The sequence below is a fragment of the Lynx rufus genome, unplaced genomic scaffold (genome assembly GCF_022079265.1).
Source record: "Lynx rufus isolate CCGP_SWC_20201006 ecotype Redwood Valley unplaced genomic scaffold, mLynRuf1.p SCAF_17, whole genome shotgun sequence".
NCBI lineage: Eukaryota > Metazoa > Chordata > Mammalia > Carnivora > Felidae > Lynx > Lynx rufus.
In genome coordinates, this window is record NW_025814831.1 from 636,670 (window position 1) to 664,293 (window position 27,624).

General features: G+C 43.7%; 1 gene segment (V, D, J or C); it reads left to right on the forward strand.

Annotated features, from left to right (window-relative positions):
- The window catches only part of LOC124512384 (immunoglobulin heavy variable 3-23-like), a 34,023-nt gene extending 7,250 nt beyond the window's left edge, over window positions 1-26,773 (forward strand). Inside the window, 1 exon segment of the V gene segment in view lies at window positions 26,232-26,773. Within this exon segment, the coding sequence occupies window positions 26,232-26,773 (542 nt within the window).
- Window positions 26,774-27,624: the final 851 nt, after the last annotated feature.

Below are 27,624 nucleotides of genomic sequence, written 5' to 3' on the forward strand. Positions count from 1 at the left end.
ATTATTTTCACTTATCAGTACATAGTGTGTGTCCATGCATACTTTGTGTGAGAAGCAAAACTCGTGTATTGTGGTAAGATCTCACTGAAACTGAGATCCACCCTCTTCACTAAATTTTAACCGTACAGTACAATATTGTTAACTACACATGTAATGTTGTGGAGAAGACCTCTAGAACTTAGTCGTCTTCCAAAGCAGAAAATCACACCCCTTGATATCTAACCCTCATTGCCCCTCGCTGCCAGCCCCTGGCAACTGCCACTCCACTCTGTTTTATTGTTATCAAAACCCAAATTCAGCTGCCTGTTGCTGGAAAGGTCAACGTTCAAAGTTTTCGTTTTGGTAGGAAAGGAATTTGAGCTTTATGCACAAGGCCAGCCACTGGTGAGAATGCAGACTCCTGTCCAAAAGCCAACTCTCAGGTTTCTCCTTGACGCAGTGGGTTTTAAAGGAGTAGAGCATATTTAATCAAACAAGGGAGTTCCATGGTTGATAACGTGTTTTGATCATGTGCAGACTCCACGGTGCAAGCTGCCAAAGTTACCTCAACTCCCTGGCATCTCCAGCTGAGGAGGGAACCACACATGCATGGCAGGAGACTTCCAGAGGCCAGGAAAGAACCCCAATAAGGGATTAGAGTGGAAAACCCCTGGGGCTCACACATGGTCAGCAGTATTTCTGTTCTCCCCAGCTGGCATAAAAAAATAATAAATACAACCTTGTACTTCACCAATCATGACATAGAATACTGGGAAATGTTTCCTCAGTAAACTCAGAGGAAGCTTCAAACCAAAAACCAAAAGGATCTAATGACTTCAAAACTAATGTCTAACCAGAATGAGACATGAAAAACGACAAAGCTATTTTTTTAGTCACCTATAAAGTTAAATTGACAATGTCCACCTCCACATCCCAAGGAAGTAGGAAGCATTGGTCTCCATAATGAGGAAAAGCAGTCGTCCATAGAAAGTGACCCAGCAGTACCATACGACATAGAATTGGTAGAGAAGTTCAGGGTGTTAAAATTTCATATCCCGTATTCACTAGCTGGAGGAAAGATGGAGTGTGTTGAATTGAGCCATTTCTCTGGGTCCAAGTCCTTACTATGTCCATGTGAGCACGCTTGAACTGGCTCACCTGCTTCTCCCACATCCACCCCAGATGAACTGTTGTGCAGGGTCACACAATGCCACACCCTGGGACTGTTACCTAACCCCACAAGTGGATCCCAGGTGCAGGGTGCTGGCCACCCGGTACAGCCCTCCGTTCTGTCAGATGGCCTAGACCTCACTTTGCTGAGGATCCTCCATTTATCCATTCTCACTGGCAGATGTCCCTGAGCAGGGGCATGAGGCTGGCAGAGGGCCAGGTCACCTTGAGGGCGTCCCTCTCGTAGTTTGCACTCTGGGCAGTGCTGCTCCTGTCCAGGGTTCTCAAGGTCGTCCCTCATGGCTCTACATCTCCTTCAGGTGGTAATTACAAAGAAGGAGCTGCACAACAGCAAAGGCATTCAGATGACTGGCTGGTTGTCCTGTAGCCTGTGTTTTGGGACAAGAGACACATTATCCACATGCGGCACAAGACACCCTTTTGGCCCATACATCTGCTGATGATGACTCAAGATGATCAGGTGCCTTTCAGATGGACTACCCCTCCATGCCTCCAGACTGTTACTACCTCAGCTACCTGGAGGAGATTCCTCTTTCCATGGCCTCCATGGACATGTGCTATCAGGGCCTTGAAGGTATCATGAAGTTGGATGACCTTGCCTATGAAATCAGACACCTCAGCGATTCCCAACATTTGAACACATTGTTTCTCAGAGAGTGGCAGACACCAATGCAACGGGACCTACTTATAACCTGGGATATAAGGAGGATAGGGACCCCTGTTCCTCAAGCAAATACCAGTGCAGTGCTCAGGATCTCTAGTAAGTTGTAGTCATCCCATCACGGAATTTTGCTCTCAGACCCTAAACAATATACAGTGTGTTCAACCACGTGTCAACCACGTGTCAAAATGTGCCCAATTCTTAATAAGGCTAGTTAGCTTAATTGACTCATTGTTTCATGAGATTCGTGTAAGTTACTATATTGGTTTCATGATAATTTATGAGAGAGATCTAGCTAACATGGGCAAATATGTGTTGCATCAGAGTCCTTTTTTTTTTTTTGATACTACGAGTCCAAGGGTTTTCGAATTCTTAAACCACATTCATCCTTAGTTGCGATTTCAGATGGATCCCATGAAGTTAATTTCAGTCCAGTTGTATCTAGTATATGCCATCCACAAACCCCATCATGATGGGTTATTTAAGCAGATATTATTTACTCTTGTCTGTCATAGCAACACATCAGATTGCAAAATATATTGGTTTGTGGGTTGACACTGATGAATATGCTTGCCAGAAAACGTCCAACTGCATTAGGAGCCAATTCTCTTGTATACCTGAAGCTTTCAGGAAGTGTTCTTTCATTCATATGCAGCACAAAATGAGTGGCAGATTAGGCAAGTGCCTCTTCAACATCTAAGTGGTGCATTGAAATAAAAGCCTGACCCACAATCATTTTGGAAACTACTTAGCTGACCCAGGCAAGCATTGTGACTGCAGTTCCTTAGAGCAGTGCTATAGCAATCTATGCTGTATGAGTGATTGTATTTTAACCCCTGGGGACAAATGTAATACAGGCAGATGCTATACAAACTGGACCTATTTTGATGCTGGGACGCTTGGCAGGCCAATCCAAAATATATGTGATCTTCCAGAGTCCTGCCGTGGGGTGTCCTTGTCATGCCCTGATGACTTCCATATGCAAGATGGAACCGCGTGCGCTGAAGAGGGCTGCTGCTATCATGGGAAATTCACTGACCGCACTATGCACTGCCAAGAAATCTTTGCAAAAATTCTGGAAAGGTGAAGATGTCTGCTATACCATAAATCAAAAAAGCAGGGGATATGGACACTGCAGAATATCCTGGGGAATTCAACGCTGAACCGTATTCCCACACAGACGTGCTGTGTGGAAGGCTGCAGTGTAGTAATGTCACACATCTCCCTCAGCTGCAAGAGCATGTTGGATTCCATCCATCTGAGATCTCAGGGTTCTGGTGTTTGCGGCTGAATTTACATAGTATCACAGGAACAACCGAGATTGGTCATGTGAGAACTGGTACCCCTTATGCTTCTGGAAAGCTCTGTCAGGACACCTACTGCACTGGAAGTGTGGCTCAGCTGAATTATGACTGTATCCCAGAGAAATGCAGTCACAGAGGGTCGTGCAACAATAACAGGAACTGCCATTGCCACATAAGCTGGGATCCTCCATGGTGCACTGGATGAGGCACTGGTAGGAGGACAGTGAACCCCTCCAAGAAGAATGGGGCCAGTCAGGCAAACTCATGAATCCCTGTTATATCTCAGAGCGGTTTTTGGTCCCATTTAAGCCATAATAGCTGCATTCCTTGTGGTGTCGCCACAAATGTCAAATTATCAACCCCGAGAAAGTTAAGGGACTGATTGTTGCTGACGACATTCCATAATTAGCCTCCTGACTGCTGAACAACTATAGAGAATCCAACTGGCACATGTGTGAAAATACAGTAATGAGGCTGCAGAGCTGACATCCACGTTTCGGGGGTCTGCAGGAGACACAGGGGTCCACAGGCACATCAGGCTCTGACACACATCTCTCATGGCTCACTGACCAGAACGCTGAAATAAAACTTAAATACTGCATGCTTGTGGCCTCTACGTATATATCTAAGCTTCCAAGAGCCCAAACTGAGCCCGAGATTATGTGCAGAGGACCTGAGTCAGCATCTGGGTCTTGAACTGAGGTATATGCTTCCAGAATTAAGAGACGTTCACACCAGCTCTTTCAGGGACAAATTCATGAGTTGTCTCCAAAACTGTGTGGTTGCACACTGAACATTTTCTCATTCACCAGGTAATCTGTCTTCCCCCAGTCCCAATGTGGGTTCAGGATAATGGAGGGCTACCACCCACCCACACTGCCCGTTCCACACTGGGGTGTCTGTGGGCTGTGAGGGAAGGGGATTGGCATTAGGTTCCACCTAGCACAAGCTGTGCCTCTCTGGAGACAAAATTTCCAAATGTGGGAGACTGAGACCATGAGACTGAATGGAGCACCCAATGAAATGAATCAGAAAGGCAGGCACAAGAGCCTGTGGATGACTCTGGCATCCAGTTGGAGCCCGATGAATGTGAATCCCTGCTCTCTTTCTCTTGCCTACCTTTCAGTGAGTTTAACCGTAGATAAGGATCTGCCTAGGATTCCCACTTTGGTTTTCTGAGAGCCTTCTGGAATAACCACACAGAGGTGAGCCTGTGAAAAGTTAGGGACTTCAGCCCCATCCATTCTCAAGTAATCAGGTACTTGCTACCCTGTTTTCTATGTCCTGATCACTGGGACTGTGGAAAGGAGGCCTGCCCTTTCCAAGGTCCTTGTGTACCCTTGCTTCTGGGCCCTGTGAGTCATAAATCCTGTGCCTCCATTTCCTTTGTTGGGGGTGCACTGAAATGCCACCTTGAGTCAGGAGGGCCCTATGCATTTCACGTATCCAAAGCCAGAACTCAGATGCCTAGGGAGCCGCCTGTCCACGCCCTGAGCAATGGCTCTTGCCTATTCCTTCAGCAGGATACAGTCTACATGTTCTTAATTTTGTACAACAGCTGGGGTCCCCAACATATTTGTCCCCAGGGATGGGATTGGGGGCCTAGGTGGTGCCCTCCAATAATGTGTTAGCACTAAGAATGGCTGACTCGTTCCTCACCCCCACATCTCAGCTGCTCTGGGAAGGAGCTGGAGCTTGCTGGTGGTCTGTAGCTTTGCTTTGGGCTGAGGCAGGTGTTGCCAGAAACCCCCATCCTAAGTTACCAGTGCCATAAAAGGTCAGACTCCCTGCAGAGACCAACAATCAGGCACCGTCCTGGGGTTCCAGAGGTGTGTATTTCCTACTCATCTCCAAGTGAGATATTGCTGGACACCGAAGACCATATCCCTAGATTAGTGTCGAAGAAGACGCCAGCTGCTGGGTCCACTGTGTTGCAACCAGTACCCTGGTGTTGTGTTTGCTTAGCCATGCCTACCTAGTGACAGAGGCAACTCTACCAGGAGCATCATGTCTCCCTGGGCGGAGGACATGACCAAGGCAACCTCCCCCTACTGGCTGCATTCCTCACTGCTGCTGACAATGGCTCCCTATTTAACAGGTGTTGTTGGGGACACCTCAGTGTGGGAGGCCTCAGCACACGTGTCTGGGAAGAGCTAACTTCTATCCCAGGTCCTCCCTGTCAAAACCACTACACCAACATATCCACGGACCAGTGTGAAAGAGAGAAATGGTGACAGGCACTACACCATCATGAAAATGCAAGGTTTCCTGGAATCATTTGTCCAAAGGGAGGGAGACTAGGACAGTGATTCGTTCTAGTGGGTCTTCACAATTGGCTCCAAGCTGTTGCTTTAAGCGCTTGACATACTACAGCTGTCTGGATTGGTCCAAGTCCCCCAGATTCATAAATCACTGAAAAGCTCAAGGTATCAACGGACTGTTTACTTAGAGACAACCTACGGAGCTTCCAGTCTTTTCACTGTATCAAAAGCTATGACAATCACCCCAAGGCACATGGCAAGAGACACACACCAAGGAAAAAGGGGAAGGCTCTGAGGAAGAGGCTCCCTAGGGCCCCAGAGCCCACAGAGGTAGGAAGAAAGAAGCTCTGATTCTCCGGACTTAGATTTTTATGGCATGACAGCACAGGCCCACTGGGAGAGGTCAAGCCCACGTGATGCAATCCAACTCTAAGATAGAATGGGGACAATTCAATGGGTGGGGGTCTTTTGTTTTGTTTTGTTTTTTGTTTTGTTTTTGCCTTATGTCATGCGCCCATGAGCCCTTGTCCATTTCCACCTGGAGGAGAGGCATTTGACAACAGAATCTAAGGAGTTCTTCTTGAAGGACCACTCTGATCTTAAGCCTTGTGCCAATACAATTCATGGAAATACCAGCTTTAGTGTAGCAGGCATTAGCATGCATGCCATAGTCAGATGTGAAAAGGACAATTTTCAAGAAGCCCAAGACTTCTTTGCTGCAAATGCTGATGGGATCACCACCTCCATACATAGGAGCCCACAGGAGGGTCCCAGAAGTGCCCCCATTCAAGGGGTGGAACTTAAACCCAGATCTCTTGCTCTAGAGATGATGCCCACACTACTCTTTATGCACAGCTCTGAGAAGAGGGGTCCCTAGTGACTTGATCTCAGGACAGCCTGAACACAAGTCAGAAACTTTGATCAGACTCTTTGGGATCTTCGAGAGAATGCTGTTCCTACCCTTCGGGTGGGTGCCATCACTTCTCTGGACATGACAGCCCTGGTAGTGGGGAGCTGGGATCCCAGTGAGTGGGGAGATGCCAAGGCCCCTGCCTAGGGACCCGGAGGTTTGTGGAGTATGTCCTTCCTCCTGGGACAACTTCCTGTATACTTCTGTAATTATCCTGTAGGACACAGACACAGACAACACTTTATTCCTCTCATTGACCCTGAAGCCAAGGTACAGTGCTTCCCAGGAACCTCTCCAAGTATAAGTGTGGTGCCCTTTAGTTTACCAGGTATAAAGGGAGGGATAGTAGAAGGGTCTCAACATCCCTTTGATGTCACTATTGGAAGAATCTTTACTGAATCTCTTTTACCAACAGTGGCCCCTTTGACCCTGCATTGTTTGGTAAATGATGTGGATGCCCTCACATGCCATCAAGGCCAGTAGGAACAAACCCTGTGCCTGGCTTTCCTGGGGGGAGCTACATATCAGGAGTCTGTGGGACTGCAAGTTGCACCCCCCTACATCCAATTAAGACAGTATATGCACATCAATATTGTGTGCAATAGAGGACTGAGTAATTGCACCCCATACTTCAAGATTTACTGAAGGAGGGGGGACATTAAACACACCATTTCTCCTTTCATTCTGCCCACCATGGGCATTAAATCCCCTCCTAACAGGTGGCGCTTTACAGTTGACTGCTGAAATGTAAATTCCCAGCTGTGCATAAGATGGCTCACGTTCCCAAGACTGTCTAGGCAGTTGAAAGTATCTAAAGGGCCACAGGGGAGACTCTGTCATGACTGAGCTAGCCAGTATGTCCCATTCAGCATCGATGACCAAGGAGTCCCAGCCACAGTCTGCTCTCAACCTGTACATCTCTACCCTTCTGCCTTGGGAATTCCTAACAGTCCAAACAGTGCAAGATGTTAGCCTGACCAGCTCATGTAGAGCCTGTCATGAGTTCCCACTGGTCTGGGCAATTGAGGGTCACTGTCACTGGTCAATTATCATGCATTCCTGAACGTTTGTGAGACATGGGAGGCCTGCATCCCTTCAGCAGCTATAAGGTGGGTTTTGTCACCTGACTGAGCTACTCCAGATTTTCGGTCTACTCTCATATGACTTGTGCATTTAGGCAGCTTTACCTGGAAGTGGCTGAGCTATGCCACTTGATGCACAGGTAGTCTGAGTGCCAATGAAACATTTTGTGATCTGGAAAGTGTTTGTGCCATGGGGGTTACCCTGGAGCACCTAGTGACCATCTGGCACCAGATTGCCTTGCTATGTCACCGAGAGAGAGAACCCAGCACCATGACTGTCTTCATACAAAGGGAAATATTCTCTCTCAATACTTCACCTGAGCAAAGGACCATCCTGAAGCTTCCATCAACGTTGTGGTCCCAGTCAATGCAGTGGAAGGAAAGGCAAAGTGACATTGTCGTGCTGTTTGTGAATACCACAGCCTTCCATTTGTCCATCCACATGGTGCATTCACCTGCTGGCATTGGCAGGAAATAACACTACTTTGGGGGCTTACTTGCTATCCTGATGTCAAAACAATTGACAATCAGACTGATTATGTACTGTTGACGAGACTTGGAAAACTGGTGTAAGGGTCTGTGTCTGACCTGCTGAGATCACTACACAGGTGAATGGGGCAGATGCAGTCTGAAGACAGACAATCATAGAGTTTCAGAGGGAGAGCAAGAAAAGTAGTCAGTCTTTAATAGTGGGGGGAAGGGTAGGCACCATTTTAAAAAGTTTTTTTTTTTCCTCCTGACAGGAAAGAGCCGGAAAATGAAACTAGGTGGAAATACAGTTTTTTGATCCGCAACCTACTATGTGATGCCATGTGCTTCCAGAACCTGGGAATTGGCTCTGGGAATCCTTACCAATGGTCATCATGGGGATGGTCATCCACAGTCTTGACAATGGCGATCTGGAACTATTTTGTGCAGCTTGCGTGAATACAGAAGAATCTTTCCCTAATTCTGATGGCAGTGTAGTCGGTTAGGAGTTCGTCATAAGGTGCTTGTCAGCGAGGTGGCACTCGGTGCTCTCTGAAGACCTGATAAGCATCCCATATTCTGCAGAAAGAGTGGCAAGGCTAGTCAACGGCAGAGGCCATGTTCTTATTGTCTGTGGATGATATGACCCAAGTGTACCAGTTACTTCCTGGACATGGCTATGCATGGCATCAACTTGGTCATATAAGTTATCATAAAGTTCACTCAATCAGTAAAGAAAGGGTTATGTATTCCTTTCTAAAATACTGTTGCAAAGCAGGTCAGTCCCTGCCTGCTATTTGGAGCATTCCAAATCTCATTAAGGGCCAAGGACAATGATTCTGGATGTTCCAGGCCTGTTTCCAGGCGGATTTTTCCTGAGGAATTTTGTGTCTAGGTTTTCATGTTCCATATCTGTTCCCCTAATCCACATATCCTCATCGTCCTCTTCTGTGATGATTAAGGATGATGTGGGGTGTGAAATTCTAATTATCACCCCCGAGTCTTTGCAAGTACGTAGTTTGTCTATGTGCTGAAGTGAGTTCCTTGGTCTGGCTAAATCCATAATGGAATGGCAAATCCAGGAACCATTTCAGGCACTACATTCTTTACCACAGTTGTGGCACTGGCATGTCCAGTCAGACAGCATCAGTCCATCCACCAAACATGCAGCCGTTAACCAAAGAGGAAGCCAATTTGTCAAATCCATCTGGAGAGCCCCAGTGGGCAGGGAGGGGCTAGAGGGACTCCCTGGGGCCTGCTGATATTATACAAAACTTGGAGAGATTTACAAGTAGTGCCCTGGGAAATAATTTAGTCAGAGGTTTAGTGGATGCCTGGGAAGAACCCACTCTCTCTCAGTTTCTAAATTATCCCATCTGATAGGGTTGGTGCAAGACCAAAGGAGAGAAGAAAGGGGCCTCAGCAGGCCCACTCAACACCAATGTACACCCCATCTAATCATTATCTGTTCACCTGTCTTTTCCCATTGTGAGTAACTTACATGATAAACAATAGTCCAAGTCAGGGAAAAAGGCAGGGTTCTAAAGTGAAGGAAAGGACAGGGGCCTCTGATCTTGGCTGTGTATTTGACAGCCTTGTGAGCTCTGTCAGTCGCTGGAGAGATAGTGACAGTCTCCTCACGGTTTGGGCTGGAGAGTGTTAGCAATTTTAGCAGAAAGATCAGTTGCGTATAATGGGGCAGCAATTATAGGCCTGCTGGCAAAATGTCCTCTGTCCTCTGGTACTCATGGCGGTTAGGACCTGTGGGATTTCCAGAGGGTGCCAACAGCCCTGAAGACTCCAGGGCAGGTCTGGAATGGCTGTGAATAGTGGCAGTCATTCCCTTTGCAGATGTGCAAGCTTGGGAAAACCTCGGAGCACAGTGGCTTAGACTGATTTTACAGCAGGCAGAGAGGACGCCTGGAGTACTTCTAGTAGGGACACTGGTCTGAGTGGTTCCTATGTTTCCCCACATACAGAAGCTGTCACAAAATAGAAGTCAGGGCGGGGCACCTGAGTGGCTCAGTTGATTAAGCTATGGACCTCAGCTCAGGTCATGATCTCGCAGTTTGTGAGTTCAAGCCCCACATCGGGCTCTGGACTGGCAGCTCAGAGCCTGGAGCCTACGTCAGATGCTATGTCTCCCCCTCTCTCTCTACCCCTCCCCTGCTCACGCTCTGTGTCTCTCTGTCTCTCAATAAGAAATAAATGTTAAAGAAAAAAATTTTTTTAAATAGAACTCAGGGTTGACCACCAGATATCCCAGAAACCATTCCTGTAGCTGAGGGCAATCGTGAGGAATGAAGTAGGGTCTCCCCTTTTAAATGTTTTTAATGTTTATTTATTTTTGAAAGAAAGAGTGTGAGTTGGGAGGAGCAGAGAGAGAGGGGGACACAGAATCTGAAGCAGGCTCCAGGCTCTGAGCTGACAGCACAGAGCCCGATGCAGGGCTCAAACTCACAAACCACGAAATCATGACCTGAGCTGATGTAGGATTCCCGCCAACTGAGCCACCAGGTGCCCTGGATATCCCTTTTTAGGGAGGGGAGTGGGATAGCCTGATTTAAACTGTTAACATGACACAAGATGATGGAAGGGTTGGTCAGTGGCCAGCTGGTAGGTAGGTGGTGGGCCTGGAAATTACAAACTTTTCAGAGAGGAATACAGAGGTGAGTGAGGATCCTAATGTATCCAGACAGCAGTTGTGGGGGTGCAAGCATGCAGTGGGGCCTGATAGCCCATGGTCTAATTTTCATGGGAAGAAAGTTATAGGACATATCCAAGAGGCACAGGTTGTCGCAGGATACCTGTAGCCCCTCCATTTCCATGGAATGAGAGGTGAAACATGTTATTGATATTCAGACAGTTGAGAGTCTGGGGTGTGCACAGAGCTAATATTAACACTTTAAAGTAGGTTAATGACTCGGAAAGCCACGAAAAGAAATCTGTGGCAGCATCATGTAGGGATGAGGGGCTCACAGAGACAGAGCAAAGGCAGTGAAGTTAGGGGTCCTTGGGAAGCAGTAGCCAGGTTTCCTTAAAAGGTTATGCAACTGCATTTTTGTACTGGTGAGAGGGATGTGAAAAACTGACAAGACACTTTGTGGGGAGTTTTGAAGCACTGTGACATAGTCCTTGTTGGCAGTAGCTGTTTCCACCTGTGGACATTAAGAAGACAGGAGGGTGTATGGCCTTGTCTGCCTGGTCCTTTAGGAGGGTGGGGGAGTCTGCAAGGGCTCCCTGATTCCTTTGGTAATAGAGTGACAAGTCACGGACATACTAAACAAGAGTGCAGCCTTGGGTGAAGGCACAGAATGTAAGTTGGCTTCAAGAACTTGGAGTAATATTGAGCCCAACTTAGTTGCCTTCCCCAAGCATACATGAAAAGAGAACTTGTGAATCAGAGTGCAATGGCATTGACAAGAAAGTTGAGCAGATGTTCATTCCAGTAATGCACGTTCATCACCAGGAATTGAGGCATGAGCAGCAGCCCGGTTAGGGACAAAAGACAGGGAGGGACGGTAATAGATGACAAAAGACTTTATGGTTCCTACATTGTACAAATCAGTAGCTTTGCCTTCTGAATCAAATTCTGTTATTTCTTTACCCACAAGATCGGGGTGTTACACGGTCAGGAGGTAAAGCAAGAACATCCTGCAGTAACAGAGTCTATCACAGGGCCAGGTCCTCCCTCTGCAGCAAGACAGGGCATCTGGCTACTGATGGGTGGGGGAAGTTCCTTTCTCAGGCCCCCTGAGCACAGGCTCTGCACTGGGGGCAATCCATCCTCTTGTGCATGTGAGGCCCAGACACTAGTGGGCACATCTTTAAGACTCATTCTCTGAGGAGCACTTTGAATGGAGGTGGGTCTCCATTAGGGAAAGGGGGAAGCTTGAGGTGTGGTCTGATGGCCGGGAAATGAGAACACCTTATTGTCCCTCCTGCATTTTGGATATTAACTCCTTTTCAATATTTTTTATTGTAATGTCTACCCTCCAATAGACTGCCTTCTAGCTCTGCAAATATTTGCTTGCCCCTTTTCTACTATGGTGTAGTCCCCCTCGCCTGCTTTGTTCTCTGTGACTTTGCTTTTGTATCAAATCAATCATTCTCAAGTGAATGTCATCATATTTATCTTTCATGTTTTCTTGGAAGGCATTTAGGCTCAAGTGTTCTTCTTAATCCTTTATCCATTTTGAGATTTTTTTGTGTCGAAGTATATGTATGAAGCAAGATTTTGGCCAAATGTTATTATTTTGCATGTATATATCAATACTATTTTTAAATTTTTACTTTGTTTTTGAGGGAGAGAGACAGATCATGAGTAGGGAGGCACAGAGATAGAGGCAGCAAAAGAATCCAGGCCCTGAGCTGTCAGCAGGAGCCTGATGTGAGGCTCGAAGCCACAACCGTGAGATCATGACCTGAGTGGAAGTGGGATGCTTAACTTAACGAGCCACACAGGTGCCCCTAGTCAACACCATGTTTAAGAGACACTATCCTCCCCCCACTGTGCATTGTTGGAAATCTCGTGGAGGATTTGCTGACTGCATCTGCAAACGTCTACTTCTGGGCTCCGTAATGAGCTCCACTGGTCTAAATGTCTCATTTGATGCCAGCAGCACACTGTTGTGGTTAATGTACCTCTGCAATATCTTTAGAAAGAGAGAAGTGTGATGTCTCCAGGTTCTCTTGACATCATGATTGTTTTGTTGCTTCCATGTGTTGTGTGCTTTCATATGAATTGTATATTTTTCAGGTTCCTTAAAAAACTCATTGGCATTGTTATTGACATAAAAAGATAAACATAAAAATACCATAAAAAGATAAAGCAGACAGAAAATAGAGACTATCACAAATACAGAAACAAATCAATTACATAAAAAGTTGTATTTGGAAAAGTAAGTAAAATTTGAAACAAATAGGTAGCCTGGGGAAATAGTGAAGACTCAAACAAATGCAATCAGAATTGAAAGAGGAGACATAACTGAACTAAAGACATGAAAAGGATCATTAAAGAAAAACTTTGGTATTTATATATAAGCCAACAATTTGATCACCAAGAACAAATTATACATTTTATGCCATAATGTAGTCCACCAAGACTGTTTCATGGAAAAAATACAAAATGAACAAAAGAAAAATTAATAAGATTTCTCTATCTAAAACCACACCCTCCAAAAAATCTGCACAGGAGTCCATGGCTTTATTAAAACTTCTACTAAGTATTTAAAGAGGAATTAATGCCAATATTCCTCAAACTATTACAAGCCACTGATAAAAAAAAAAAACAGCACTCCCAAATGAAATTTGTGAGGACAGCATTGCTCTCACACCAAAACCAAAGAAAGACACCACAAGAAGGGAAACTACAGGTCACTATCTCAAACGAACATACATGCAAAATTCCTTCACAAAATCTGAGCATACTGAATTGAACAGAACATTGAGAGGATCATACAACATAATCCAGTGTGATTCATCCAGGGATGCAAGGATCCTTCAACATACACAGATGCATAAATGTGATGTCCTCCATTAACTGAGGGAATGATTGCATCAAAGCCATCATTAATTGATTCAAAAAAACATTAGACAAAATTCAACACATGTTCATCATTTAAAAAGAACCCAATTAAAAAGGAACTGAAGGAAATTACCTCCACATGATCATGGCCACTATGAAAAGCCCACACCTGACAGCATATTGAACGGTAAAATGCTGAAGGCTTTCCTGTCAAATCAGGAGCCAGGCAATGATGGTCACCCCTAACATAAGCATTCCCCATGGTAACATGAAGAATACATATGCCACCTCAAACTATGTCATCTTGTCACACTGCTTATTTGGGTGAAAGTCACTTGAGAAATAGTCCAAGTACACTCAGACTCTCCATCGTCCCTTGAAAGCAGGATATAAATCTCCCTCCCGTGTACCAAGAGGGAAGAACCATCGTTAGCACCAGAATAAGGAACACAGGGACAAGAAGGTTATGCAAACAAACCTACTTACTTGGTGACTAACATAATACCCCAAACTTAACTCTTGCCAAATCCAATGTTTTGTTGTCTGAAAATCACAAGTGCCACCTGCTTTGTCCTTTCTCTGGGTGTCATATCATTAGGAAGGCCATGCTCTTGCAAAATGAAATTTATTCTCTCCTGTAGATATGTCTTATGTCAATTGAATCCTTACACTGGCTAAATCCCAGAAGAAAATAAGGGAAAAGCTTTCTTCTCCTACAACTGGAAGAGGTAACCAGAAAAAAATAGGGAATAAAAAAAAATAAAAGACATTTAAATCAGTAAGGAGGAAGGAAAATTACTTGTTTGCAGGTGACATTGATCTTAAACATAACAAAACCCTAGAGCTACCACAAAAAATATTAGAACCAGTTTTTTTTAATGAGGAAAAGAGCAGGATGCACAATGAACAAAGAAAATAATTAAACTTAACCACCTGTGATTCTACACACCAGCATGAATATACATGCAAAATAAATAACAAAATTATACAACTGAAAATGGCACAGAATAAAGTATTTTGGGTTAAACTTCAAAAAGTATGTAAAATACTTGTAGAGTGAAAATGATCTATGTTGATGAAAGACCTGTAAAAATGCACACAGGACTGCAAATATACCTGTACTCACTGAATACAATTATTCAAATTGTCACAGCACCATCTACACAAACTAAACTACAAGTGCGTCCCTAACCCTGTCGTTTATTTTTAAAGAATCAAATCTAAGACTGGAGCTTGATATATATGTCAGAGCACATGCAAATGGGGTCCTCTCTGTGCTGATTAAACCAGCCCATCCCAGACTCTGCAGCTGGGAGAGCAGCCCCAGGCCTGGGAGTCCCAGGTGTTCCCATTCTCTGATCAGGACAGAACAGACACCTCACCATGGAGTTTGTGCTTGGCTGGGTGTTCCTGGTTGCTCTTTTAAAAGTTAATTCATGGTGAATGAGAGACACTGAGTATGTGAGTGGATATGAGTGAGACCAGTGGATGTGTGACAGTTTCCTGACCAAGATGTCTTATGTCTGCAGGTGTCCAGTGGGACGTGCAGCTGGTGGAGTATGGAGGAGACCTGATGCAGCCTGGGGGGTCCCTGAGACTCACCTGTGTGGCTTCTGGATTCACCTTCAGTAGATACGGAATGAGCTGGGTCCGCCAGGCTCCAGGAAAGGGGCTACAGTGGGTCTCAGCAATTAGTAGTAGAGGTAGCACATACTACACAGACTCCGTGAAGGGCCAATTCACCATGTCCACAGACAACGCCAAGAACACGCTGTATCTGCAAATGAACAACCTGCGGGTCGAGGACAAGGCCACATATTACTGTGCAAGAGACAGGGTGAGGGGACCTCACTGGGCGCCCAGACAGAAACCTCCCTGCAGGAGGGGATCAGCACCACCAGGGGACGAACACCATGCACAATTCTGCTTTGTGTTGCCAGGAGCAGGTGCAGATGGAGGTTACAGGCAGGTTTCCTCTCAGGGTCTGGGGCTTCCTCTCCACACAGCAGTTTCTCCAGGGAGCCTCTCTGGACACAGGATTCTGTGTTTACCTATTAACTATGTGAATTAGATAATTGTTTTCCTAAGAAAACTACCCTAACATGCACAAAGACACAGTTGTTTGCATTGCTTACTCCTGTCCCTCAACATGAGTGAATTACAGGTTTCCTGAGGCACAATAACTGAACACTTACATGAGTCCCAGATGTACTCCCTGTGCAGCCAGGACCACAAGCTCCCACAGCTCCCCATTATCTTCACCCAGCCCTTGTCCCAATCAAACGTGACACTTCCTTCATGGCACTTTGCTACTCAGGACTTTAAATGAGCTATAGCTTTATTCAATTCCTCTTAACAAGAGATAAATCATCTCCAAGTATTAGTCAGGATTCCCTCGAGCAACAGAACCCAAAGCACATTGGTTTCCATGACAAAATATGTTGAGAAGTCCCATGATCTACTGTCACATGTTGGGAAGCCAGGAAAACCAGTGGTATAATTCTCGCCTGATTCTGAACTAGTGTCTAGTCTCAGAACCTGCAGAGCCTATGATGTAACTCTAAGAACAAGGGCAGGAAGAGACCAATGTTCCAGTTTAAACAAGCACATGGGAAGTAAAAATGAGGGAATTCTTCCTCCCTCTGCATCGGATTCTACTCAGAACTGTGATGGAATGGGTGATGCCCAGGCAGAAAGAAACCATGGATGGAAATGCCAATCTCTTCTGGAAACTCATCACGGACATACACAGAAACAGTCGTGAATCTGGACACCCATGACACAGTCAAGATGACACATAAAGGTAATCATGACAAGTGAACCTGCTGTAATGTCGAGTTCAAAAACTGAAGATTTAGAAGTCCATGCCATCACTGGGGTGGACCCTGGTGGGCATAGCAGTGCTCCTGTGGAGAAGGAGCCCCAAGGCCCATAGGGACTGCTGCGGTTTGAGGATCCCCTGGGTCATATCGGGTGAGACAGTTACCTTCTTGGAGTGCATTTGGGAGACAGGGCATTGCCCCTCATGGGGCAGGAGAGCTGACAGGCACCATTGCACTGCCCTGGTCATTAGCATAGGAGCCTCTGCTGACAGCAGCTAACTGAACGCTCCCTTCTTGTTCTTCCTCACCATTAATTCCAAGCTCCTAGTGTTCACGCAACTGCCCTTCTGGGATAACCAGCTCCAACCACATCACAGCAAGACACTGTCCCAGAGGATCAGTGGGGTCCCTGTCGCATTGAGTTCATACAATTTGGTGTACTCACACCCAGCTAGAGCTCCTGAGATAAAACATAAGAGCCCTGAGCTGCCGGGTGTGCCAATGGATTGCACAAAGGCAGGGTGAAAGCCGGGTTCTGAAGGAAGCCTGGGACCCATGAGTACAGATTGTTCTATGTGAGGGCTTCCTGAACAGGGGTGGCTGGAAACTCCAACTGCAGGGACTAGAGAAGGAGTTGATGCCAATATTTCCTCCCACCAATTATCATGGACAGAATTCAGTGAGCAGCACAACACCCCCCAGTAGATACTGAGCCTCTGACACCAAGCCATACCCCCCTTGCCTTCCTCAGGTGCTCCTTTACTAGGGAAAGAGTGCCTAGAACCCAGACCACCATTGCACCCCTCCCTCCAAAGACCACCATATACACCCACAAGCACCAAGTCTACTGACCATATGTGAGGCATAGCTTCACCTCTAGGGGAGATAGGAATTAGCCTCTTTTAATAAGGAGACCAACTCACCTAGTTAAAACTCACAACACTATGGACAAAGTTGAAAAACTCTCCCCTGGAGGCAACGAGAACTCTGCAGAGGACTGACCTGAGGGACAGAGCAGCCAATACATGACAGCACAGTGCACACAGCACATGCAAGAAATGCTTCCAGAATGTCAGGTTGTCAACAGTATGTAAACATTTCTAAAAAAAAAAAGACACTACTCTAGAAGCAGAAAACATAACAGGATTTTCCTAAAACACTTAAGAAAGAGGAGACATGGACATACAGAGTGATGGAGGAAATCATTCCTAAGAAAAAACCATAAAAGGACATTGCCAGGGATATAATTAAAACACATATAAATAATACGCCTCAAACAGAATTTAATACCTATCATAAGGAAACTGAACCTTTAAAAACTATCATAAGGATACTAGCTATGCTTGAGAAAGCCTAGAAGACATGAAAATACCCTGACTACAGATGGAAAAGACCTAAAACCCAGTCAGGCTGAAATTTTTAAAATGCTTTAACCAAGATGTGAAGCTGATTGGATATAATGAACTCAAGGCAGAAAGAAGCGGATGAATGAGTAAGTGACATGGAAGATAAAATTTTGTGAGAAATGAAGCAGGAAAGAAGAGGAAAATTAAAATATTGCATCACAAACGTATACTTAGGGAACACAGCAACTCCATAAAGTGTAATAAAATTTTTCAAAGGAGTCCCAGAAGAAGAAGAGAGGGAGAAAAAAGGGGAGAAGTTTTGTCTGAGTGCATTAGAGTGGAAAATCTCCACTAAATGGTGAAGGAAACAGACGTCCACATCTATGTGTCACAGAGAACTCCCATTAAAATTAGAAAAAAAAAAAGCAGGCCAACTCTGAGACATAACATAGTAAAATTCACAAAATACACAGATTAAAAAAAACCCTATAAGCATGAAGACAGAAGAGTTTGCTAACGAATACGGGAAGATAAAAAAAAGATTATGGCAGAAGTGTCCACAGAAACCTGCAGGAAAGAAGGGAGTGGCGTAATATCCTCAAATGTTCAATTGAAAATTAGGCAGTCAATGGGGGAGGAGACAAGATGGCAGAACACGTGGAAGATTTTTGTGTGTCTTGTGTCCATGAAATACATTCAGACCAACACTAAACCATCCCACACACCTAGAAAACTGATTGTGGATTAGCACAACAATCTGCACAACCTGAACCACAGAATTCAACAAGTACCTGGCGTGGAGAGGGGACCTTGGGGAGCAAGAACCTGCAGGAAGGGAGGTGCTTTTGCAGGTGGAGAGACGACGGAGACTGGGGAGTGGGGGAGAATAAAGGAAAAGCACCCCTCCCCAAAAGCAGCTGGAGAGAAAGTGGAAAATTGGAAACAGCCACAGGGACTAAACTAAAAAGGGAGAAAGGAGAAAGGAGAGTATGTAAATTCCACTAAGACTGTAAACAAGGGGAGTGCAAAGGCTGCAACTCCACAGCTCGATATCTGGAGGTGCTATGATGGGAAGGGAGAATCCCAGGAACAGAGTAGGGTCCAGGATGTACTCAGGCCACACGGGGAGAGGCAGTTGCACTGCTGGAAGGACATTTGGAGGACACTGCCAAAGCCATCTGGTCCCAGAGACCCTGGAAAACGGCCACATTCGCTGGTGTTGGAACAAGGTCGTTTAGGGTGAAGCCTGGTGCCAGACGTGTATTGTGATTTTCCATAATCCATGAAACGCTGCTGCTACACTCTCTCGCGAACTTTTTCTTGGGCTGGCTGGCACCTGGCCACAGTCTCGGGCACCGACAAAAGCAGGGTCCAGCAAGCATTCCTAGCTGCAGCCAATATTCGGCCATTGCTCATTCGGCCATTGCTTGGTGAGACCCTCCCACAGAGGGGCAGAACAGGTCAAAGTATGGTCCTTTGGACGTAAGGGACTGGGGAAAACAGCCACGTCTGTGACAAAACTTGGGAGAGAGGTGCGGCCTGGGGCCTGGTCACGGAGAGTGAAGGAGCAGGGAGTAGACAAGGGCTGAAGACAGAGGATGGGTGCACAGTTGTTGATCCAGGAGAACAGACTGGGTAGCTGGGTGGTGCCATTTTCACCTCTCCGCGCATGTGCATTCGCACCTACAAGCACCGCAACAATCCACCCCAGTAGCCTAAAAGCGCCATCTAGTGGAGAGTGGAGCCATTACACTGAGCCCCGCCCAACTGGGCCAACAGGGCTCTTCAGGAACACAAGTCTCACTGCCCATTAGTTTATGGACTATAAAGAGCTACATAGACTGACATCTAGGGGATAACGAAGTAATTTCAATCCTACTTCAATCTGTTAGCCAGTTCATCTGGTCAATTTTCTTTCTTTTTTTTCTTTTTCTCTTTTACACTTCTTTTCTTTTTCTTCAATGCAGAAACAGAAAAAATTATTTTTATTATCAATTATTATTAAAATATTTTTCTTTAATTTTTATTACTATATTTTTTACATTTCTGTATTTTCTTTTCAAATTCTATTTTACATCCATCATTTTATTTTACTCTACCTCAGTGTATTCCCGTTTTCAAATTTCCAATTTCCTTTTTATTTTTTCTTTCTTTTTTTTTCGCTCCTTCGTTTCTGTAGTTTTTCTGGAATGCAGAATGAGAAAAACTTCATTTTACTTTCAATTTGTATTAAAAATATTTTTCTTTATTTTTTTTTACTATATTGATTGCTGTTATGTAAATTTTTTCAAATTCTATTTTACTTCCTTCATTTTATTTTAGTACTACGGTGTATTCACTTTTTGAATTTTCAAATGATTTCCTTTTTTTCCTTTTTGTATCTTTTTTCTCTTTTTTGTTTCCTCTCTTTTTTCTAGAATAGAGAAAAAGAAAAAAACCCATTTATTTTTAATTTTTATTAAAAATATTTTTCATTTTTCTACTATATTCTTTACTTTTCTGTATATTTTTTCAAACTCTATTTTATTCCCATCCTCTCATTTTAGTCTACTTCAGTGTATTCATTTTTTCAAATTCTCAAATGATTTACTTTTGTTTCTCCCCCTCCCATTTTTTTCTCTAATCTGTCAAACCACTTTCAACACCCAGAACAAAACACACCTAGGATCTAGCATATTCCATTCCATTTGTGTGCGTGTGTGATTAATTTTTCATTTTAATATTTCTGTAATTTTAACTTTTAATTTCAATTTTGCAACCTCATTAATTCCTTTTCTCCCTTCAAAATGACAAAATGAAGGAATTCACCCCAAAGAAATACCACAAAGAAACGAGAGCCAGGGATTTAACCAACACAGATACAAGCAAGATTTCTGAACCCGGATTTAGAATCACAATAATAAGAATACTAGCTGCAGTCAAAAATAGATTAGAAGCCCCTTCTGCAGAGATAAAAGAAGTAAAAAATAGCCAGAATGAAATTTAAAATGCTATAACTGAGCTTCAATCACGGATGGATGCAGCGGTGGCACAGATGGATGAGGCAGAACAGAGAATCAGCGTTATAGAGGACAACCTTATAGAGAATAATGAAGCAGAAAAAAAGATGCAGATTAAGGCAAAAGAGCAAGATTTAAGAATTACAGAATTCAGTGACTCATTAAAAAGGAAAAACATGAGAATCATAGGAGACCCAGATGTGGAAGAGAGAAATAGGGGTGGAAGGGTTATGTGAGCAAATCATAGCAGAAATCTTTCCTCACCTGGGCAAAGACACAGACATCAAAATCCAGGAAGCACGGAGGACTCCCATTAGTTCAACCAAAACAGACCATCAACAAGGCACATCATAGTCAAATTGACAAAGTACTCAGGGAAGGAGAGAATCATAAAACCAACAGGGAAACAAAGTCCATAACTTACAAGGGAAGACAGATCAGGTTTAGCAGACCTATCCACAGAAACTTGGCAGGCCAGAAAGGAGTGGCGGGATGTATTCAGTGTGCTAAATCAGAGAAATATGCAGCCAAGAATTCTGTATCCAGCAAGGATGTCATTCAAAATAGAGGGCGAGATAAAAAGATTCCCATACAAACAAAAATTGAATGAGTTTGTGACCACTAAACCAGCCCTGCAAGAAATTTTAAGCGGGAATCTTGAGGGGAGAAAAGATGAAAATATATCTGTATAAATAAATAAATACCAAAATCAACAAAGATTAGAAAGACCAAAGAACACCACCATAAACTCCAACTCTACAAGCATCATAATAGCAATAAACTCATATCTTTCAGTACTCACTCTAAACGTCAATGGACTCAATGCCCCAATCAAAAGACATAGGGTAACAGAATGGAGAAGAAAACAAGATCCATCTATACGTGTTTTACAAGAGACCCACTTTAGACCTAAAGATGCCACCAGATTGAAAATAAGGGGATGGAGAACCATCTATCATGCTAATGTTCAACAAAAGAAAGCTGGAGTAGCCACATTGATATCAGACAATCTAGACTTTAAAATTAAGACTGCATCAAGGGATGCAGAATGGCATTATATCCTTCATAATCAAAGGGTCTATCCACCAAGAAGACCTAAGGATTGTAAACATGTATGTGCCAATTGTGAGAGCACCCAAATATAGAAATCAATTAATCACAAACATAAAGAAACTCATCGATAAGAATACCATAATAGTAGGAGACTTCAACACCCCACTCACAACAGTGAACAGATCACCTGATCAAAAAATCAACAAGAAAACAATGGCTTTCAATGACACACTGGACCAGAAGGACTTAACAAATATATTCAGAACATTTCATCCTAAAGCAACAGAATATGCACTCTTCTCCAGTGCACATGGAACTTTCTCCTGAATAGACCATATACTGGGACACAAATCAGCCCTAAGTAAGTACAAAAAGATCGAGATCATACCATGCATATTTTCAGACCACAATGCCATGAACTGAAAATCAACCAGAAGAAAAATTTGGAAAGGTAACAAATAATGAGAGACTGAAGAACCTACTAAAGAATGAATGGGCTAAAGAAGCAGTTAAAGAAGAAACTAAAAAGTATATGGAAGTCAGTGAAAATGATAACACCACAACGCAAACCTCTAGGATGCAGCAAAGGCGGTCCTAAGAGGAAAGTATATAGCAATCCAGGACTTCCTAAAGAAGGAAGAAAGATCTCAGACACACAACCTAACCTTATGACTAAAGAGCTGGAAAAGGAACAGCAAATAAAACCCAAAACCAGCAGAAGGCAGGAAATACTAAAGATTAGAGCAGAAATTTGTGCTATCGAAACCAAAACACAGAACAAATCAATGAAACTAAAAGCTGGTGCTTTGAAAGAATTAACAAAATTGATAAACCACTATCCAGTTTGATCAAAAAGAAAAAGGAAAGGACCCAACTAAATAAAATCAAGAATGACAGAGGAGAGATCACAACCAACACAACAGAAATAAAAACAGTAATAAGAGAATGTTATGAACAATTATATGCCAATAAAATGGGCAATCTGGAAGAAATGGACAAATTCCTAGAAACATATACACTACCAAAACTGAAACAGGGAATAAATAGAAATTTTGAACCGACCCATAACCAGTAAGGAAATCGAATTAGTAACCAAAAATCTGCCAAAAGAAAACAGTCCAGGACCAGATGGTTTTCCAGGGGAATTCTACCGAACATTTCAGGAAGAGTTAACACCTATTCTCTTGAAACTGTTCCAAAAAAAAATAGAAACGGAAGGAAAACTACCAAACTCTTTCTATGAAGCCAGCATTACCTTGATTCCAAAAACAGACAGAGACAACACTTAAAAAGAGAACTATACACCAATTTCCCTGATGAACATGGATGCAAAAATCCTCAACAAGATATTATCCAACCAGAAACAATAATACATTAAAAAATTCTTCACCACGACCAAGTGGGATTTATACCTGGGATGCAGGGATGGCTCAATATCTGTAAAACAATTAACGTGATTCATCACATCGATAAAAGAAAGGACAGGAACCATATGATCCTCTCCATAGATGCAGAGAAAGCATTTGACAAAATACAACATCCTTTCTTGATAAAAACCCTCAAGAAAGTAGGGATAGAAGGACCATACCTTGAGATCATAAAAGCCATCTATGAACAACCCAATGGTAATATCATCCTCAATGGGGAAAAACTGAGAGCTTTCTCCCTAAGGCCAGGAACAAGACAGGGATGTCCACTCTCACCACTGTTATTCAACATAGTATTGGAAGTGTTAGCCTCTGCACTCAGACAACACAAAGAAATAAAAGGCATCCAAATTGGCCAGGAGACGCCACTCTTGCCACTGTTATTCAACATAGTATTGGAAGTCTTAGCCTCTGCAATCAGACAACACAAAGAAATAAAAGGAATCCAAATCAGCCAGGCGGAGGTCAAACTTTCACTCTTCACAGATGACATGATACTCTATATGGAAAACCCAAAAGACCCCACCAAAAAACTGCTAGAATTGATTCATTAATTCAGCAAAGTGGCAGGATATAAAATCAACGCAGAGAAATCGGTTGCAATCCTATACACCAACAATGAAGCAACAGAAAGAGAAATCAAGGAATCTATCCCATTTACAGTAGCACCAAAAACCACAAAATACCCAGGAATAAATCTAACCAAAGAGGTGAAAAATCTTTACACTGAAAACTATAGAAAGCTTATGAAAGAAATTGAAGAAGACAAAATATGGAAAAACATTCCATGCTCCTGAATAGGAAGAACAAATATTCTTAAAATGCCGATAGTACCCAAAGTAATCTACATATTCAATGCAATCCCGACCAAAGTGACACCAGCATTCTTCACAGAGCTAGAAAAAATAATCCTAAAATTTGTATGGAACCAGAAAAGCCGCCGAATAGCCAAAGAAATCTTGAAAAAGAAAACCAATGAAGGAGGCATCACAATCCCAGACTTCAAGCTGTACTTCAAAGCTGTAATCATCAAGACAGTATGGTACTGGCACAAGAACAGACACTCAGGGGCATCTGAGTGGATCAGTCTGTTAAGCATCCAACTTTGACTCAGGTCATGATCTGGCAGTTCGTGAGTTAGAGTCCCACATCAGGCTGTGTGCTGACAGCTCAGAGCCTGAAGCCTGCTTGGAATTTTGTGTCTTCCTCTCTCTCTGACACTCCCCCGCTCATGCTCTGTCTCTGTCTCTGAAAAGTAATAAATAAATGCCAAAAAAATAAAGAAAAAACAAGAACAGACACTCAGATCAATGGAACAGAATACAAACTCCAGAAATGGACCCACAAATGTATGGCCAACTAATCTTTCACAAAGCAGAAAAGACTATCCAATGGAATAAAGACAGTGTCTTCAGCAAGTGGTGCTGGGAAAACTGGACAGAGACATGAAGAAGAATGAACCAGGACCACTTTCTTACACCATACACAAAAATAACCTCAAAATGGATGAAAGACCTAATGTAAGTCAGGAAGCCATCAAAATCCTCGAGGAGAAAGCAGGCAAAAACATCTTTGGTCTTGGCCGCACCAACTTACTACTCAACACATCCCCAGAGGCAAGGGAAACAAAAGCAAAAATGAAGTACTGGGACCTCATCAAAATCAAAAGTTTCTGCATAGTGAAGGCAACAATCAGCAAAGCTAAAATTCAACTGACAGAATGGGAGAATATATTTGCAAATAACATCTCACATAAAGAGCTGGTATCCAAAATCTATAAAGAATTTATCGAACTCAACACCCAAAACACAATCCAGTGATGAAATGGGCAAAAGACATGAATAGACACTTCTCCAAAGAAGACATCCAGATGGCCAACCGACACATGAAAAAATGCTCCACATCACTCATCATCACGGAAATGCCAATCAAAACCCTAATGAGATATCACCTGACACCTGTCAGAATGGCTAACATTAACAACTCAGGCAACAACAGATGTTGGCGAGGATGCAGAGAGAGGATCTCTATTGCATTTTGGGGGGCAATGCAAGTTGGTGCAGCCACTCTGGAAAACTGTATGGAGATTCCTCAAAAAACTGAAAATAGAAATCCCCTACGACCCAGCAATTGCACTATTAGGCATTTATCCACAGGACACAGGTGTTCCTTTTCAAAGGGACACATGCACCCCCATGTTTATAGCAGCACTATCAACAATAGCCAAAGTATGGAAAGAGCCAAATGTCCATCGATGGATGAATGGATAAAGAAGAAGTGGTAAATATATACAATGGAGTATTACTCGGCAATCAAAAAGAGTGAAATCTTGCCATTTGCAACTATGTGGAATGAACTGGGCGGTATTGTGCTAAGTGAAATGAGTCAGTCAGAGAAAGACAAAAATCATATGACTTCACTCACATGAGGACTTTAAGAGACAAAACAGATGAACATAAGGGAAGGGAAACCAAAATAATATGAAAACATGGAGGGGACAGAGCATAAGAGACTCATAAATATGGAGAACAAACAGAGGGCTACTGGAGAGGTTGTGGGAGGGGGGATGGGCTAAACTGGTAAGGGGCACTAAGGAATCTACTCCTGAAATCATTGTTGCACTATATGCTAACTAATTTGGATGTTAATTTTTACAACTAAAAATAAATACTAATTAAAAATTAAAAAATTAAAATATTATAAGAGAAAATAATGCGTGATCATGCTGTTGAGGTAAATATTTCTTAAAGATTATGCCGAAGCCTCCATTAATAAAGGTAAAAATCCAAAACTGAAAAAAAAAGAATTCTTCATATTGTCACACCGCCATCCACACAAACTAATGTAGAAGTGCGTACCTAACCCTGTCATTCACTTTTACACAATCAAATCTAAGTCTGGAGCTTGATATATATGTCAGAGGACATGCAAATGAAGCCCTCTCTGTGCTGATAAAACCAGCCCAGCCCCGACCCTGCAGCTGGGAGACGAGACCCAGCCTCAGGAGACCCAGGTGCTCCCATTCTGTGATCAGCACAGAATACACACTCTTCACCATGGAGTTTGTGCTTGGCTGGGTTTTCCTGGTTGCTCTTTTAAAAGGTAATTCATGGTGAACTAGGGACACTGAGTCTGTGAATGGATATGAGTGAAACAGTGAATGTGTGACAGTTTCCTGACCAACATGTCTTGTGTCTGCAGGTGTCCAGTGTGACGTGCAGCTGGTGGAGTCTGGGGGAGACCTGGTGCAGCCTGGGGGGTCCCTGAGACTCACCTGTGTGGCCTCTGGATTCACCTTCAGTAGTGCAAGCATGAGCTGGGTTCGCCAGGCTCCAGGAAAGGGGCTGCAGTGGGTCTCAGCAATTAGTAGTGGAGGTAGCATAAACTATGCAGACTCCGTGAAGGGCCGATTCACCATCTCCAGAGACAACGCCAAGAACACGCTGTATCTGCAGATGAACAACCTCAAGACCGAGGACACGGCCACATATTACTGTGCGAAAGACACAGTGAGGGGACCTCACTGGGAGCCCAGACACAAACCTCCCTGCTGGAGGGGATCAGCACCACCAGGGGGCGCACAATATGCACAATTCTCCTTTGTGTTGCCAGGAGCAGGTGCAGATGGAGGTTACAGGCAGGTTTCCTGTCAGGGTCTGGGGCTTCCTGTCCACACAGCAGTTTCCCCAGGGAGCCTCCCTGGTTATATGATTCTGTGTTTACCTATGAAGTCTCTGAATTAGCAACTGGGTTGTCATAGGGAAACTAGACTAACATGCACAAAGACACAGTTGTTTGCACTTGCTTACTCCAGTCCCTCAACATGAGTGAATTACAGATTTCCTGAGGCACAACAGCTGCACCTTTACAGGATTCCCAGATGCGCTCCCTGTGCAGCCAGGACCACAGGATCCCACAGCTCCTCCTTATCCTCACCCAGCCCTTGTCCCAGTCAACCAACGTGACACTTTCTTCATAGCCCTTTGCTACTCAGGACTTTAAATGAGCTACAGCTTTATTCAATTACTCCAAAGGAGAGACAAACAATCTCCATGTATTAGTCAAGATTCCCCTGAGGAACACACCCAAAGGTCATTGGTTTCCATAACTAAATATTTTGAGAAGTCCCATGATCTACTGTTACAAGCTGAAGATCCAGGAAAACCAGTGATGTAATTCTTGTCTGATTCTGAACTAGTGTCTAGTCTCAGAATGTGGAGAGCTGATGATGTAACTCTCAGAACAAGGGCCAGAGGAGACCAATATTCCAGTTCAAACAAGCACATGGGAAGTAAAAATGAGGGAATTTGTCCTCCATCTGCATCAGATTCTATTCACAACCTTAATGGAATGGGTAGTGCCCAGGTAGAAAGAGACCATGGATGGAAATGACAGTCTCTTCTGGAACACATCACAGACATCCACAGAAACGGTAGTGAATCTGGGAACACATGACGCAGTCAAGATAACCCATGAAGTTAATCATGACAAGTAAATCTCCTGTAAACGTGGAGCTCAAAGACTGAAGATTTAAAAGTCGATCCCATCATTAGGGTGGAGTCTGGTGGGCACAGCAGTGCTCCTGTGGAGGAGG